The 16611-nt window shown below is 38.6% G+C and overlaps 1 protein-coding gene across 7 annotated transcripts in view; it reads right to left on the minus strand.

The window, feature by feature from the left end:
• FRMPD2 (FERM and PDZ domain containing 2) overlaps positions 1-15613 on the minus strand; it is a 127302-nt gene extending 111689 nt beyond the window's left edge. For 3 of the 7 annotated variants that reach the window (XR_010113176.1, XM_063607368.1, XM_034930520.3), the window contains exon 1: positions 15318-15613. Coding sequence is in view for 6 of the 7 variants with exons in the window: in XM_063607368.1 (XP_063463438.1) it covers positions 15318-15342 (25 nt within the window). In the remaining variant the exon portion in view is untranslated. The remainder of the gene's footprint in view (positions 1-15317) is intronic. The other 4 variants (XM_034930523.3, XM_063607369.1, XM_055092757.2 and 1 more) reach the window with 3 other exon arrangements.
• Between the last annotated feature and the right edge of the window lie 998 nt (positions 15614-16611).

The following is a 16611-nucleotide window of genomic DNA, read 5'->3' on the forward strand; positions in this document are numbered from 1 at the left end:
TTCTGTGATTCACACAAAAATCCTTAAAAATAAAAAGGCAAAAACGATCCCCACTTCCAGATGAGTAAACTAAGAATTTAATTGACTTAAGGTCACAAAAGCCACACAGCTAGTAAATTTAAATTTCTGCAAAAGTGGAAGGCTGGGGTTTTGAGCTAACAAGACTAATTAAAGCTATATGGGTTTAAATTGGTCTTCAATTTATTAAAGTTCTGAATTTAAAAAGCAACTTTGTCTCGAACCTTTAAATTTAAAGTATTATGCGCTATTAATCTAGTGACTTGTATATAAGAAGAACGATTTCACATGATGTTTGATTAATATGTAATGTATTCATAATCTGTTGGTGATCTCCAGAGAAACAGAACCAGTAGTACATGAATGTGTGTGTGTAAGTGTGTGTGTGTGTGTGTGTGTGTGAGTATACACACATACACATTTTTTTTTTAATCTTAAGAAGAAGGAAGCTAAGATCATAGCCTGGGGTAATAGACTCACTATTCATAGACTTATAGAGCAAGTACATACCCTTTTCTCCCACCTTATCACCTCATCACCAGGACTCCTGCATAAGAACAGCAGACGACAGCTAAAGAACAGCAAGGCCCAGATTCTACTTAAGAAGGAGTTTCTAGGAAAAGGTAAAGACAAGAAGGGAGAGAAAAACAAGAACAACAGAAAAAATTGAAGTCTCAGATACCTACTGTATTAGGGTTCTCCAGAAAGACAGAACCAATAAGATGTATAGATATAGATATAGATGTAACCAATATATAATATTGGACAGGATATCCAAGAACTGTGGAACAATTACAAAAGGTATAACATATGTGTAAAAGGACACCGGAAGGAGAAAATGGAAAAGAGTAGAAAAATATGTGAAACATTTAAGGTAATAATGGCTAAGAATAGATAGATGGATAGATTGATAGATAGATAGATCTATATATATATATGGATAGATAGATCTATATACATATATGTATAGATAGATATAGATAGATATATATTATAGAGGCTGAGAAGTTTTACAATCTGCTATCTACAAGCTGAAGACCCAGGAAACGCAATGGTATAATTCAGTCCAAGTCTGAAGGCCTAACAACCACAGAAGCCAATGATGTAAATCCCAGTCCAAGGGCAGGAGATGAGATGAGATGTCCCAGCTCAAGCTGGGTAGGGAAAAAGGGATGAGTGTCTCCTTCCTGTGTTTTTGTTCTATTACAGCCCTGAATAGATTATATGATGCCTGCCCATAGCACAATTCAAACTCTGATCTCTCCCAGAAATACCCTCACAGACACGTTCCAAAATAACATTTCATCTGGGCAGCCCATGGCTTCATTAAAATTGACACATAAAATTAATTATAATACCTACAGCTATAGCAAACAGTAAACACAGCACTACTACTAGCCAGATAATCATAAATGCTCTCACTAAAGGTCTGTTTATCTCAGTTCCTATTACCCCATACATCATGTCCAGCTTTCAACAAAAAATTACAAGTCATGTATAAAAACAACAAAAAACTCAGTTTAAAGAGATAAAACAAGTGAAAGAACCAGACTCTGATATAGCAGAAATCTTGGGATTATCATACCAGAAATGTAAAATAACTATGATTAATATGCTAAGTGTTCAAATGGAAAAGGTGGGCAAGATGCAAGAATAGATGGGTAAAATGTAAGCAGAGACATGGAAATTCTAAAAATAGAAAATTTCTTAAAAGTTAGAAATCAACAGCATTGCAAGAGAAATGAAGAATGCCTTTGGTGGGCTCATCCAGTAGATTGGACACCTTCAAGGAAAGAATCAAGGAGCTTAAAGATGTGTCAGTAGAAACTTCCCAAATGGAAATGTGAAGAAAACAAAGAATGAAGAAAAATGGAACAGAATATCCAAGAACTGTGGAACAATTTCAAAAGGTGTGACATATGTGTAAGGGAATACCAGAAGGAGAAGGTGGAAAAGAATAGAAAAAATTTGAATAATGGCTGAGAATATTTCAAAATTGATAACAGACACCAAATCACAGATCTAGGAAGCTTGGAAAGCATCAAGCAAGATAAATAAAAAAAACACATGTAACCCTAAACTTAAAAAAGCAAAAATAATGGTAAATTAATATTCCCCAGCAAAAAAAAGTGAGAGAGAGAGAAATGTAACTTACATATATGGCAGAAAAAGGATAAGAATTACAATGGACTTCTCTTCACAAACTGTTCAAGTAAAAAGATTGTAGAACGTAATATTTAAAGTGTAAAAGTAAAAAAACTACCAATCTAGAACTCTGTATACTGCAAAGTTACCATTCAAAGTGAAAAGAAATAAGACTTTCTCAGACAAACAAAACTTCTTGAGTATATTGGTCACCAGTAGGCTTGCCTTGCAAGAAATTTTAAAAGTTCTTCAGAGAGAAGGAAAATGATACAGAAGAGAAACTCAGATCTTAAGCCATTTATTTCCCTTATTCTTAATTGATCTAACAGATAACTGTTTTTCAAATTATAATAGCAACAACATCTTGGGTGATTATGCCTTATAAATAAGTAAAATAAATGCCAGTCAGTTATAAAGGCTGGAAGGGAGAAACGGGTATTACTCTGTAATATGTACCTGTACTACACATGAGCTATTTGAAAGTGGATTTAAATTTGTTGTAAATGTATACTGCAAACTCTAGAGCAACTACTAGAAATATTTTTTTAAAAGAAGTATAACTTACATGCCAAAATAATATAAAATGCTCAATTACAACTAGAGAAGGCAGAAAAACACGGGAAGATCTTAAAAAGAAACAAAAACCAATTGCAACAAATAGAAAACAGTTATAAATATAGTGGATATTAATCTAACAACATCAATAATCACTTTAAATATAAAGGTCTAAGTATGCCAGTTAAAAGACAGAAACTGACAGAGTAGATTAAAAAATAAAACCCAGTTATGTTGTCTAGAAGAAATCCCCTTTAAATATGAAAGGCACAAATAGGTTAAAAGTAAAGGGAAGAATAAAAAGATTAATTTTAAGAAAACTAAAAGGATGTAGAAAGATATACTATGCTAACACAAATTAAAAGAAAGCTGAAGTAACTATCTTAACTTCAGACAAAGCAGACTTCAGAATAAATTATCAGGAATACAAAGGGGCATTACATAATGATAGAGGTCAATACTCCAAGAAGACATAACAATCTCTGATGCATATGCACTTAACAACAGAGCATCAGAATACATGACGTAAAAACTGGTAGAACTGCCAAGGAGGAATAAACAATCTATTATTACACCTGGAGACTTCAGCACCCCTCTATCAGGGATTAACAGATCCAGCAGACAGAAAATCAGTAAAGACGTAGTTAAACTAGACACACTGCCAAAGAACTGGATCTAGTTGATGGCTGTAGGCTATTTTATCCAACAACAACAGAATGCATATTCTTTGCAGTTTCACATGGAACATTCACCAAGATATATCACAGTTTGGGCCATAAACTTTATTGATTTATTTATTTATGTTTATTTATGTATTTATTTTTGAGACAGGTTCTCGCCCTGTTGCCCAGCCTGGAGTACAGTGGTGCAATCTTGGCTCACTAGTAACCTCCACCTCCTGGGTTCAAGCAATTCTCATGCCTCAGCCTCCCAAGTAGCTGAGATTACAAGTTTAAAAGTACAGAAATCATACAAAGTATGATTTCTCTCATGGAGATTTGGTTCTGTCAGTAGAACCAAACTGCAAATCAATAACAGAAGGATAGCCAGAATATCCTCAACTATTTGGAGATTAAACAACACACTTCTAAACAGCAAATGGGTCAAAAAGGAAATCTCAAGATAAAATAAAAAATATTTTTAACTAAACAAAAATGAAAATACAAGTTACCAAAATTTGTGAGATGCAATGAAGGAAGCACTTATACAGAGACTTCTAACATTAAATGCATATATTAGAATAGAAGAAAGATCTAAAATTAATAATCTAACCTTCCACCTTTAGTAAACTACAGAAAAAATAACAGCATGAACCTGAATAAAAGAAAGCAAATAATAACAAATTAGAACAGAAATCAATAAAATTGAAAACAGAAAAACAATAGAGAAAATCAACAAAACTAAAAGCAGATTATCTGAAAACAACAACAAAACTGATAAACCCATAGCCAAGTAACCAAGAGAGAAAAAAAAAGAGAGAAGATGTAAATAACTAAAATCACAAATGAAATAAGGGCCATCACTACTGATCCCATGGATATTAAAAAGGATAATATGCCCACAAATGTAATGACTTAGACGAAACGGACCAATTCCTTGAAAGTGAAAATCTATCAAAATTCATACAAAGAGAAATAGATCATCTAAGTATGCCTATACGTATTACATAAATTGAATTAATAATTAATGGCCTTCCAAAACATAAAGCACCAGGCCCAAAGGATTTCACTGTTAAAGTCTACCAAACATTTAAGGAAAAGATGACACTAATTATCTGCAATCTCTTCCAGAAAATAGAAGCAGAGGGAACATTTCTTAATTCATTCTATGAGGCCATAATTGTCCCAATACCAAAACCAGATAAAAATCTTGCAAGAAAGTAAAACTACAGATCAATAGTTTTCATGAACAAGGATGCAAAACTCTTCAAAATATTAGCAAATCAAATCCAACAATGTATAAATATAATCATACACCATGACCAAGTGAAATTTAATTCAGGTATGCAAGGCTGGTTTGAAAATTTATTAATGTAACCCACCACTTTCATGGACTAAAGAGAAAAATTATATAATCAAATTTATTAATACAGAAAAAGCATTTAACAAAATCCAACAGCAAATCATGATTAAAAACTCTCTGCTAACCAGGAATAGAAAGAAATTTCTTCGACTTAATCTTTTTAAAATATGTAAAAAAAAAAAATCTACGGCCAACACATGACCTAAGGGTGTGAAACTAGATGTATTCCTGCTAAGATCAGGAAAAATACAAAGATGTCCCCTCTCACCATTGGAAGTCCTAGCTAATGTAATCAGACAAGAAAAGGAAATAAAAGGTATATAAATTAGAAAAAAAGAAATAAAGTTATCTCTGTTCCGAGATGATATGATTGTCCATGTATGAAATCTCAAATAATGAACAAAAAACCTCCTAAAACTAATAAGTGATTATAGAAACATTGCAGGACAAAAGGCTAATACACAAAACTCAACTGTTTTGACTTTAATTAACATCAGCAATGACAACTGAAATGTGAAATTATAAACACAATATCAATTATTATATTAACACCAAAAAATTATGAAGTATGTAGAAATAAACCTAACAAAATATGTATAAGATCCCTATAAGGAAAACTACAATATTCTGATGAAAGAAATAAAAATATTTGTTTTAAATATTTTTAAAATCTAAATAAAGGAAGAGTATTCTATGTTCACTGAGAGAAGACTCAATATTGTTAAAATGTCATTTATTCTCAACTCGGTCTGTAGATTTAATCCCAGAAATTTATTTTGTGAATATCAACAACTAATTCTAAAGTTTAAATGAAAAGGGAAAACAAGTCACCTAGAACAGACAACACAATACTGAAGAAGAGAAACAAAGTTGTAGGACTGATCCAACTATCCAACTTCAAGAGTTACTATACCAAGGCAATCCTATACAAAAAGAACAAAGCAGGAGGCATCAAGCTACCCAACTTTAAACTACACTACTGGGCTACAGTAACCAAAACAGCTTGGTACTGGTACAAAAACAGACACATAAACCAATGGAACAGAATAGACAGCCCAGAAATAAGGCCACACACCTACAACTATCTGATCTTCAACAAAGCTGACAAAAACAAGCAATGAGGAAAGGACTTCTTATTCAGTAAATGGTGCTGGGATAATGGCTAGCCATATGCAGAAGATTAAAACAAAACTCCTTCCTTAAACAATTATATAAAAATAAACTCAAAATGGATTAAAAACTTAAATGTAAGACCCAAAACTATAAAAACTCTGGAAGACAAAACCTAGGCAATACCATTCTGGACACAGGCACTGGCAAAGATTTTATTACGACGATGCCAAAAGCAATTGCAACAAAAGCAAAACTTGAAAAATGGAATCTAATTAAACTAAAGAGCTTCTGCACAGCAAAATAAACTATTAGTACAGTAAACAGACAACCTACAGAGTAGGGGAAAATATTTGTAAAATATGCATCTGGCAAAGGTCTAATATCCAGCATTTATAAGAAACTTAAGGAAATTCATAAGAAAAAAACAAACAACCCCATTAAAAAGTGGGCAAAGGATATGAACAGACACTTTTCAAAAGAAGACATACATGCAACCAATAAGCATATGAAGAAAAGCTCAATATCACTGATCATTAGAGACATGCAAATCAAAACCACAATGAGATACCATCTCACACTGGTCAGAATGGCTATTAATAAAAAGAAAAAATAACAGATGCTGGTGAGGTTGCAGAGAAAAGGGAATATTAATACACTGTTGGTGGGAGTGTAAATTAGTTCAACCATTGTGGAAATCAGTGTAGAAATTCCTCAAAGAGCCAAAACCAAAACTACCATTTGACCCAGCAATCCCACTACTGGGTATATACCCAAAGAAATATAAATCGTTGTATCATAAAGAAATATGCATGTGTATATTCATTGCAGCAGTATTCACAGTGGCAAAGACATGGGATCAATCTAAATGCCCATCAATGGTAGACTGGATAAAGAAAATGTAGTATATATACACCATGGAATATTATGCAGCCATAAAAAAGAATGAGATAATGTCCCTTTCAGGAACATGGTTGGAGCAGGAGACCATTATCCTTAGCAAACTAACACAGGAACAGAAAATCAAATACTGCATGTTCTCACTTATAAATGGGAGCTAAATGATGAGAACATATGGACACAAAGTGGGAAACAACAGACACTGGGTCCTACTTGAGGATGAAGACTGAGAGAAGGGAGAGGAGCACAAAAAATAACTATTGTGTCCTAGGCTTAGTACCAGGTTGATAATATAATCTGTACAACAAACCCTGGTGACACGAGATTTCCCATATAACAAGCCTGCACATGTACCCCTGTACCTAAAATAAAAGTTTAAAAAGTAAAATAAAAAATAAAAACTTCTAATATGCATTCTTCAATTTAAAAAAGAGAAAAAAGAGTTATTATAGGGTATATTAATCAAGACAATATGATGTTGGTGAAAGAATACACGAATAGATTAAAGGGACAAAACAGAGTCAAAAAATAGACCAATACATATACATTTAACTGATCTTTGACAAAGGAGCAAAGGCAATTAGTCTTGAGATAGTCTTTTCAACAAATAGTCAGCAAGGGCCTAGGGAGAGCCCAGACATTACATTCATCCAGCTATAATGAGGCACAGTCATTTCTTCCACACAGTCAGTTCAGAGAAGGCCAAGTGGGAGCTGAAACTCTCATTCCCACCTAGTGGTGACTTGCATCACATCCTAGACTTCCACCTTCCTCTGGTGATAACAAGATGCCCCTTGGCCTCCCCACGGGGGTGGTGCCAGGGAAGGTGTAAGAGAGGGTCAGTACTTTTACCACCATGCAGTGGTAACAAGGCATCCCCTGACGTGTTGCATGAGGAGCAGTAATAAGGTGTCCCCGACCCTCCTAGCAAGGGTGGTGTCAGCAGAGGACTAGAGGGAAGCCAGAACAGTCACAACAAGTTGCCCTCAAGGTTATCAAGAGAGACTGAGTGGGGGGTCTAGACTTCCATTTTTACCCGGAAGTAATGAAGCAGAGCCCTTCTGTCCATACAGTATCAGGGAACATCTGCTAAAAATGAAGCTCTAAGTAAGGTCCAGAGTCTCATATCATAGTACCCAAACATCTTGGATTCAGTCGCTATTTCTCATCATATCAAGAACCAGGAAAATCTCAACTTGAGTAAAAAAAGACAACAGAAGCCAGTACCAAGATGATTCAGATGTCAGAATTATCTGACCAGGATTTTCGTGAGCAATGACAAGCACAATTAAAACAAAGATATAGAAAGGCTCAACAAAGAAATATAAAGAACCAAACGGAAATTTTAGAACTGAAAAATACAGTAACCAACATTAGAAACACTATGGGTGGGCTCAACAGCAGAATGGAGAAGACTGAGCAGAGCAGCAGAATGGAGAAGACTGAGTAGAGAATCCACGGATTGAGAAGAGAACAAGAGAAATGACCCAATCGGACAACAGACATCAAAAGACATTTCTGTATCAAAGGGCATTATCAAGAAACTGAAAAGACAATCCACGGAATGGCAGAAAATATTAAATATTGGCAAATCATCAATCTGATAAGGGTCTAGCAACTGGAATATATGAAGAACTCCTACAATTCCATAACAAAAACACCAACAATCCAATTTCAAAATGGGCAAAGGACTCAAATAGATATTTCTACAAATAATATATGTGAATGTTCATAGCAACATTATTTATAACCAAAAAGTGGAAACAACTCAGTGTCGATCAAGGGATGAATGGATAAACACAATGTGGTCCATCCATACAATGGAACATTCCTCAACCATAAAAAGAAATCAAGTACTGATACATGCTACAGCATGCATGAACCTTGAACACGTTATGCTAAAGTGAAAGAAGCCAGATGTAAAAGCCTACATATTGTGTAATTCCATTTATATGAAATATCCAGAATAAACAAATCCATAGAGGCAGAAAGTAGGTTTAGGTGCCATGCTTAATATGGAGTACTCACATGTAGGATGTCTACAAAGAAGTTTCAAAACTTAACAGCAGAAAGCAAACAATCCAATTAGAAAAATGAGCAAATGGCATGGAAAGACATTTCACTGAAGATACACACATGGCAGATAAGCACATGACAAGATGTTCAACATCACTGGCCATAAGGGGAAGGCAAATGAAGTCTATAATGAGATATCCCTCCCCACCTATATGACAGGAAAAAAAAATAAAGTGACAATACCAAATGCTTATGAGGATACAGAGAAACTGGATCTCTTCTAAGTTGATGGTGGGAATGTAAGTGGTACAGCCACTTCAGAAAAGAGTTTGTCAGTTTCTTTTTAAAAAAGAGAAAAACTAAACATACTCTTACTATACAACTGAGCAATTGTGCTTCTGTGCACTTATCCCAGAGGAAAAAAAATGAATATCCACACAGAAAGCTGCATGTGAACGTGTGTGTTTTATTTGTAATAGCAGCTTTATTTGTGATAGCCAAAAACTGTTAAGTCAAAATGTCTTTCATTTGGCGAATGGTTAAACAAATTGTGGTGTATTCATACCATGGAATACTACTCAGCAATAAAGAGCAAACTATTGATACGTGCAACAGCTTGGTTAGATCTCAAGGGCATTAGGCTGAATGAGAAAAACCAGTATCAAAAGGTCACAGCTTGTGAGACTGATCTCAGAGATAGTAGGAGCAGAGTGGTAGGGAGTAGAATGGGAGCTGGGGGAGATCTTTGTGGTGATAGAATAGTTTTGTATCTTGATTGTGGTAGTGGTTACATAAATCTACACAAGTATTACAGTGGCATAGTACTTTACACACATATTGTACCAATGTCAAATGTCTGGGTTTGCCATTGTGCTGTAGTTAGGTAAGATATAATCACTGGGGGACACTGGAGGAAGAGTATAGGGACTTCTCTGTGCTCTTTGCAACTTCTTTGCAACTTCTTATCTGACCATATATGAAAATTAAATGTAAACAAAAATATGCAACAGATTAGGAGAAAATATATATAATGGCAAAAGGATTACTATTTACTCATCAATCAGAAAAAAAACAACTCTTTAATTTAAGAAATAAACAGGTGAAAAAATACAACTACTCAATAAATATTTGAAAAGATTTGCTATGTTTCTAGTAAATCAGGGAAAACAAAACAGCAATGAGAATTTATCAAGAGGGTCAAAAATTTAAATATTTGATGTTAGCAAGGTGGGGGCTGCAGACCAGGCCCTCTCATAACACCCATTAACATGGGAATTAAATTGGTATAGATTTTTCAGAGCCATCTATCAAAATTGAGAACATGTATTTGCCAAGTCCCAGTAATGCCAATTCTCTGCCTCCTAGGGAACATTTCTAAGCATATAGGAAATAGGATGCACAGAGGCGTGTTGCATGTGGATGTTGCTGGTGGGGCAGGTGGTACCTATACAAGGTTGGCCAGGGTCACTGAAATGCAGCCTTCAGAGGGATGCAGAAGCTGAACAGGCCTGAGAGTTCCCCCTTCACGGAGAGCACAGCAGTGCTCTCCTCCTGCAGTGATGATTGAGGGATAAACCTCTGGCTGATGGGACTCAGGCAGGGCCAGGCCGTCCGTGGGTTCCCAGCCTAATGCAGGTTGAGAAGTGGCTCGCCCTGTCACAAACCCCACTGGGTGAATGCTTTGTTTAAAAATTTTCCTCTAGAAGTGAAGCAGCTTCATTCAGTCAAATTAATCCATCCAGAGCAGACCATTAAAAATACTGGTTAGTGAAGTGGGGGTCCTTAACTCACACTTGACAGACCCAGGAGACCTGCTGTAGCACAGATGGGAAATGGGAGACAGCCAAGGTGTGAGGGTGGAGGCTTGCCCAGAATCCCACTCCGAGTGGTTTCAGGGAGAGGACTCTGGTCTCAAGCTCTTCTCCTGGGCTTTATTTACCACATACCCCTCCTCAGGCCCTGAGTCAGGAAGTTGCTTCCCACAGTGATATCTACAAAGAGCTATACAGCCAGCTGGGATAAGGGATGAAGGTCAAACCGAAAGTAACTATTTCCGTGCAAAGAATCAGAGAGAAAAATCTTATGGGCCCAACAGCAGTAGATAATTGAGAAAGTGAGACTAAGAAAAGTCATAAAAGAAACGGTGATTCCTTATTAAACAATATGGAAAAACTGTCCACTCCTGCCTATAATCCAAGGAGCTGCTAGTGGACGTGGTCTCGAGGCCCATTTTCATCCCTCAAGTGGGCTTCGATGATGAGCGCTCAGTGCCCATGAGGTGGCAATGACACTGTTCCTCTCAGAGACCTTACTCATGTGTGGCCAATTTGCGACAGCTGATTTGTAAAGCAGTTTGGCAATCTGTATCAAAAGCCAAGGGATGTCCATTCCTGCCATCAGGGTCTTCCTCTTCTGGGAATTCATGCCAAGAACATAATTGACAAAGATGTATATTCAAAGATATTTGCCATGGTATTATTTGTAACAATGAATAAAGGCAATGCCAAATGTCAGTGGTCTTTGGGTTTCTCTCTGCCCTGGCCCCCTCTTCAAATCACTCTACATGCTCCAAAGCTACCAACCGTCAGTCCATCCCCTCCACAGCCATGTCTTAAGCTCAGACCCGTTTCTTGAGCTCCCGCTTGGTGATCCCAGGATGTCCTTTAGACAACCCCCTTGGATGTACAGAGCTGAATTCACCTTCCCCCCACCTCCTCCTCTTTCAACCTCTCTTATTTGAATACAGCAAATGGCATTCCCACCACCTAACCCCTCAAGCCAAACATTCAGACAACATTTTTGTCTCCTTCCCATCCCTCAACTTCCCAGCCCTTTAATCACCATCTCCAAAATCTCTCTAAAATCTGCCTGTTTCTCTCCAACCCCACCACCACTGACCTGGTCTAAGCCACCAGCACCCTCCCCTGAATGACCACTGAAATGTAAATTATACAAAATGGTTTCCTACAACCATACCTTGCCCCTGCCCTGATCCATTCTCTGTCTTGCAGAGTCCTCTTCCTAAAACACAAATCTGACCATGTCACACCTCGTGAAAACCTTCAGCCACTTTCTGTTTTCCAAAGGATCAGCTCAGATCCTGAGCAAGGTTTACAGGACCTCAGGCCCACCGCTTTGGATGGATCTCTAGCAGCTTCCTCTTTCCCCCATGGCCTTTTTCCAGCCTTAGATGCACCACACCTCCCTTGCCTCCTGTCCTTCTGCAGGTTCTGTGGGGACACTCGCATCTGGAGCTCCTTCTTCCCCCACTGGCTGAATGACTCAGTAAATTAACAGGTGAATACTTCAGATGCTGCCTGCACTCTGGACTGGCATCATACAAAAATGATACTGATAGAAGAAACAAAAGAAATTCCTAGATGGCACTTTTTAAAAATGTCTAATACATTTACTCTCTAGCCAGACACTGTTTAACCCATCTTGAATCTATGGAAGAGTGAGTTCTGACAGCTCAGACTTGATCTGCCTCCTGCCTGGCACCAGCCCTCCTGGAACTGGTTCCTGTGCACCATTCTACACATCTCCTTCCTGCCTCCCTTCACTACCTACTCTATTTCCAACAATGTTGGGCTATGATAGCTCAAGCAAATACAGGAATAAGGGGGCTTACAGCCAAGGCAAGAAAAAAAAAGGGAGGGCAGTTAACAATAGAGCTGCCAGCGACCAGTAAAAAGAAGCCTGAGGAATAGGAATCAGCCTCGAAAGCAGACCTCTGCCAGGAAAGCAGCTAAAAACACTGACATCTCAGGGTGAATACAACTCAGGAGGGGAATGAGAATAGAAAAGCATACTGGCTGGAAGAGCAGGCTCCGAGGTCAGAGCTGGATTGATCCCACCTCACCGTGGGCAAGTTACTTCCTCTCTTTACTCGTTTATACCATGAGTTATTGTGTCTGGCATATGGCAGTTTTTCAATAAATCCTAGCTATTCATATTATGAACACTGAGTATATGGAGAGGGCAGGGAATAGGCTAGAGACAAGCCAGCAAAACTGGGGTTTCAGACCAGAAATGACTTCACTAATGGAGCTGCAGGTAGCATTGTCCTGGGCTGCACACCCCAGCCCTTGCTATTCCTAAGCAGTTGAATTCATAGTCATCTATTCATGGTGTTCTTTTTAATAAGTCCAACATTTTGGTGAGTGACAGCTTCATCCCCAGAGAGAAGGAAGTATTCTTCCTAATTCTTCCTTTCGTGCCCCCTTCATTTGCACCCATGAGTCATTTTCTCACCACTCTGTATTCTGCTCCTTAAACCTTTCTTGGATTCTGTGATATGCTGAAGAAGGCTCCTACTGGCCTGTGAGAGCCAATTGTTAAATTTCCAGAAATTTTGCAAGCTGGTCATTAAACACAGCCATTACCAAAAAGTATTATAAAAATCTCCAATTAAATAAGTTATATTAACAATATGTTGAAACTCACCATTTCCAAATTATTTTACTGCATTTTACTGTTGTCTGTGCTTTGGAACTTATTTAAATGAAATACATTTCTATGATGGAAATACTGTGTAATGGTGTGCTGGTGCACAGCCCTTCCACCTTTGTGTTCAGCGATATCACATTGGGAGCTTGTGATTGGCCATGGTGGTAGTATTTATACCACAAAAATTGGGAAAAGCTACAAATTAGGGCTTGGTTTGCTGTTTTTTCATTCCCTAAGAAAACTAAGAAAGTGATGGAGAAAATGTTCATGCAGATTAAACCTAAAAGTGTGTCGTGTCCATAGTTGTTACATTGTGAATAACACAAAAATTGGGAAAACACTCTTCCAAATTCAAAAACTATGATCTGATCCAGCAGTCACTCATGTCATTGACAGATGAGTGAAGTTAAGACAATCATCTTCATTGTTTCACTTTCTTCTTACTTGTCAATGTAAACAAAAATATCAACCAACATTCATATTGGAACTACATTCGGTGGTCAATTGCAAACAGGCTGACCAAGGGTATAAGAGTTCAGCAAAAATCAACAAATGCATGCTGTGAGAATCAAATGGCTATATAGAATTTGTAATAAAGAGTATTTTATATTTTATTACTTATAAATTGTGCAATATACATCCTTCATATCAGTAAAATTTATAATGAACTTATTAGATGCATATGTATTTGTTTTTGCTCACAGTGCTGGCAGCACCAGCTTGGAGACCTCCCCTTCTCTACATCCCACTGTTGTTTTCTTAGGTTAGGCCATCTGTCATCATTCCAGGTTTCATCCTCTCCAATCCCACACCCATATTGCTACTAGATTAATCTTCTTAATATTAAATGCAGACACGACACATCCTTCATTAAAACTACCAGTGCCTATCTGGGACCTTCTGAGTGAACTCTGGGCCATAGAAGGCCTTCCTTGCTCTCCCCTGTTCACCTCTGCAGCCTCCTTTCTTATCAGATTCCCCTGTTCCCACTTTACTAAAGTTAGGCCAAACTGCCTGCTGTTCCCAGAGTATGCTTTACTTATTCATGCCACTGGGCCTTTGCATGTGCTTTTCTCTGCTTGGGATGCCTTTTCCAATCCCCTTGCTCCCAACTCCTGCTAGTGTTCGCTTAGCATTAAAGCCATGCTCAAGCAACACCTCTCCCAGGAGCCCGTGCCACCTCCATTTCGGCACTTGCTATCACCGCCAGTTTTCATGCAGGTCCAGCATTCTGCCCCCCAACCCCCACTGTCCTACAACCCGGAAGATCCTCTGGGCTGGGGGAGACATCCCCAGCATTTGGCATGTGGCCCCAGGAGATACCAAGTAAGTTCTCGTTGAATTAATGAACTACTTAATTGGTTTCAGCTACAGCCTATGGCAAATCACAGGATTTAGCCAGGAGAAATAGACATGACTCATCTCTGAACTCAATTGTTGCTTTAAAAAAAAAAAAAAAGTTGTTTACACTGTTGAAAACCTCAACTGAGTTTTTTCTTTCCTTTAAGCATACAAATAAAGCCAGGTGAATCATTTCTTTTCCATTGTTTTCTGGAAGTCAGCTAGGCATACCCTGAGTCTTCTTACTTTAAACCACTGATACTCTTTAAGCAATAACCAAAACACTTGCTTCTGAAAGATAGTGACAGCCATGATTTACTGGGCTACTCAAATGCTCCAAGTATGTTCTAAGTGCCTTACGCGTGTCACCCCATGAATCCTCAGCAACATCGTAACGCATGGGGCATTATTATCCCCATTTTACAGGTAAGAAAAACGAGTCTTAGGAAAGTTAAAAGAGTCATTTGAATTTGCACAGATGCTGAATAGCAAAGCAGTGATTCAAACAAGGGGTGGTCTGATTCTAAAGTCCATGTTTTCTCTTCTGAGCCCATTCTTTATTGCTAAAAAACAAATACAATGTCTATCAGGCTTAGCCAATGGCCTGGAACAAATAATACTCCAAATAATACCACAAAGGGCACTGACACAGGTCCTTGCCCAGCTGTGTTCTTCTTATTCCGGATACCTAGACCCAGTAAGAAGTTTGCCCTTTCCCTGACCAGATTTATAGGAGAAAACTGAATGATGCCAAGGAATACCTGCATCCTTCGTTAAAGGCTGCATCCAAAAGTCTCCGTGACCAGGTCTAGGCCTTCATCATGGGACAACTTTCCAACAAGGAGCAGGGGTCTCTTGCAAGTCTGTCCGCGGAGCTCCCTGCCACCAGCACTGTTGCCGCTGTCTTTGTTTACTGCTTGTCACTAAGCACTTGCTGCCCAGCGAGTGAGTCAACAAGGCCCCTTCCCTTTCCTGCCACCACTCTCATTCCCTGGGTCCTGCGCAGTCTCTGGCCTGTTAGCAGGCACTGCCACCCCAGCAGCCTGCGTCCTCAAAGCCAGTGACCCGTGAGAGAGCCAGGAAGAGCTCAAGTGGATTAGGTGCCACTGAGGGCAATGGGATTGCTGCTCAGCAGGGCTTTTACGCTGATGTCTCTTTATCTCCTGGCCCAATCAAAAGAAAGAGCTCTGTAAGGAACTGGGGGCAGCCCCAGAGCAGAGGCTTAGTGTCATCAACTCAAGAGTCCTCCATGCCCTTTCATAGTGTCAGACATTGGACCTGCAACCAACAGGACAGGGAACCATGTGAAAGCAGCAGGAGGAAATGATAACCTGGATCTGTCTGTGAGAAAGCAAGAAAAATGTGGTTAGAGAAAGGGGGAAAGGAATTCTTACTCTCTCTGGTGCTCGGATTCAGAAAGGAACCAGCAGAGATGGGGAACAGCAAGAAGTAGATCATAGCTCTGTAGTAGAAGGGGCAAAAGAACAGATCTCTCAAGCCCTTTAAATCAATAGCAGTGTCAAAACTGAGACGTATTTATTTAAAAAGAAAACATGAGTTTTTGCCTGACTACAGAATAAAATACTAAAATTTGAGGCCAGGCACAGTGGCTCACGCCTGTAATCCCAGCACTTTGGGAGGCCAAGGCGGGCAGATCACGAGGTCAGGAGATCGAGACCATCCTGGCTAACATGGCAAAACCCCGTCTCTACTAAAAATACAAAAAATTAGCTGGGCCTGGAGGCGGGTGCCTGTAGTCCCAGCTACTCGGGAGGCTGAGGCAGAAGAATGGCGTGAACCTGGGAGGCGGAGCTTGCAGTGAGCCAAGATCCGGCCACTGCACTCCAGCCTGGGTGACAGAGCGAGACTCTGTCTCGAAAAAAAAAATTTGATGAAACTCAGTGCTGGTGAGGGCATGGAGAATGAGTACTCTCATACGCCAATAGTGAGATTATAGATAAGTGCAACCTCTCTGCAGGGAATTTGGTAATATTCATCAAATTTGTAAATGTACATATCCTTTGTAAACCCAGCTGCTAAGAAGTAACCCCATGG

This window comes from Pan paniscus, chromosome 8 (assembly GCF_029289425.2).
Source record: "Pan paniscus chromosome 8, NHGRI_mPanPan1-v2.0_pri, whole genome shotgun sequence".
Lineage (NCBI taxonomy): Eukaryota > Metazoa > Chordata > Mammalia > Primates > Hominidae > Pan > Pan paniscus.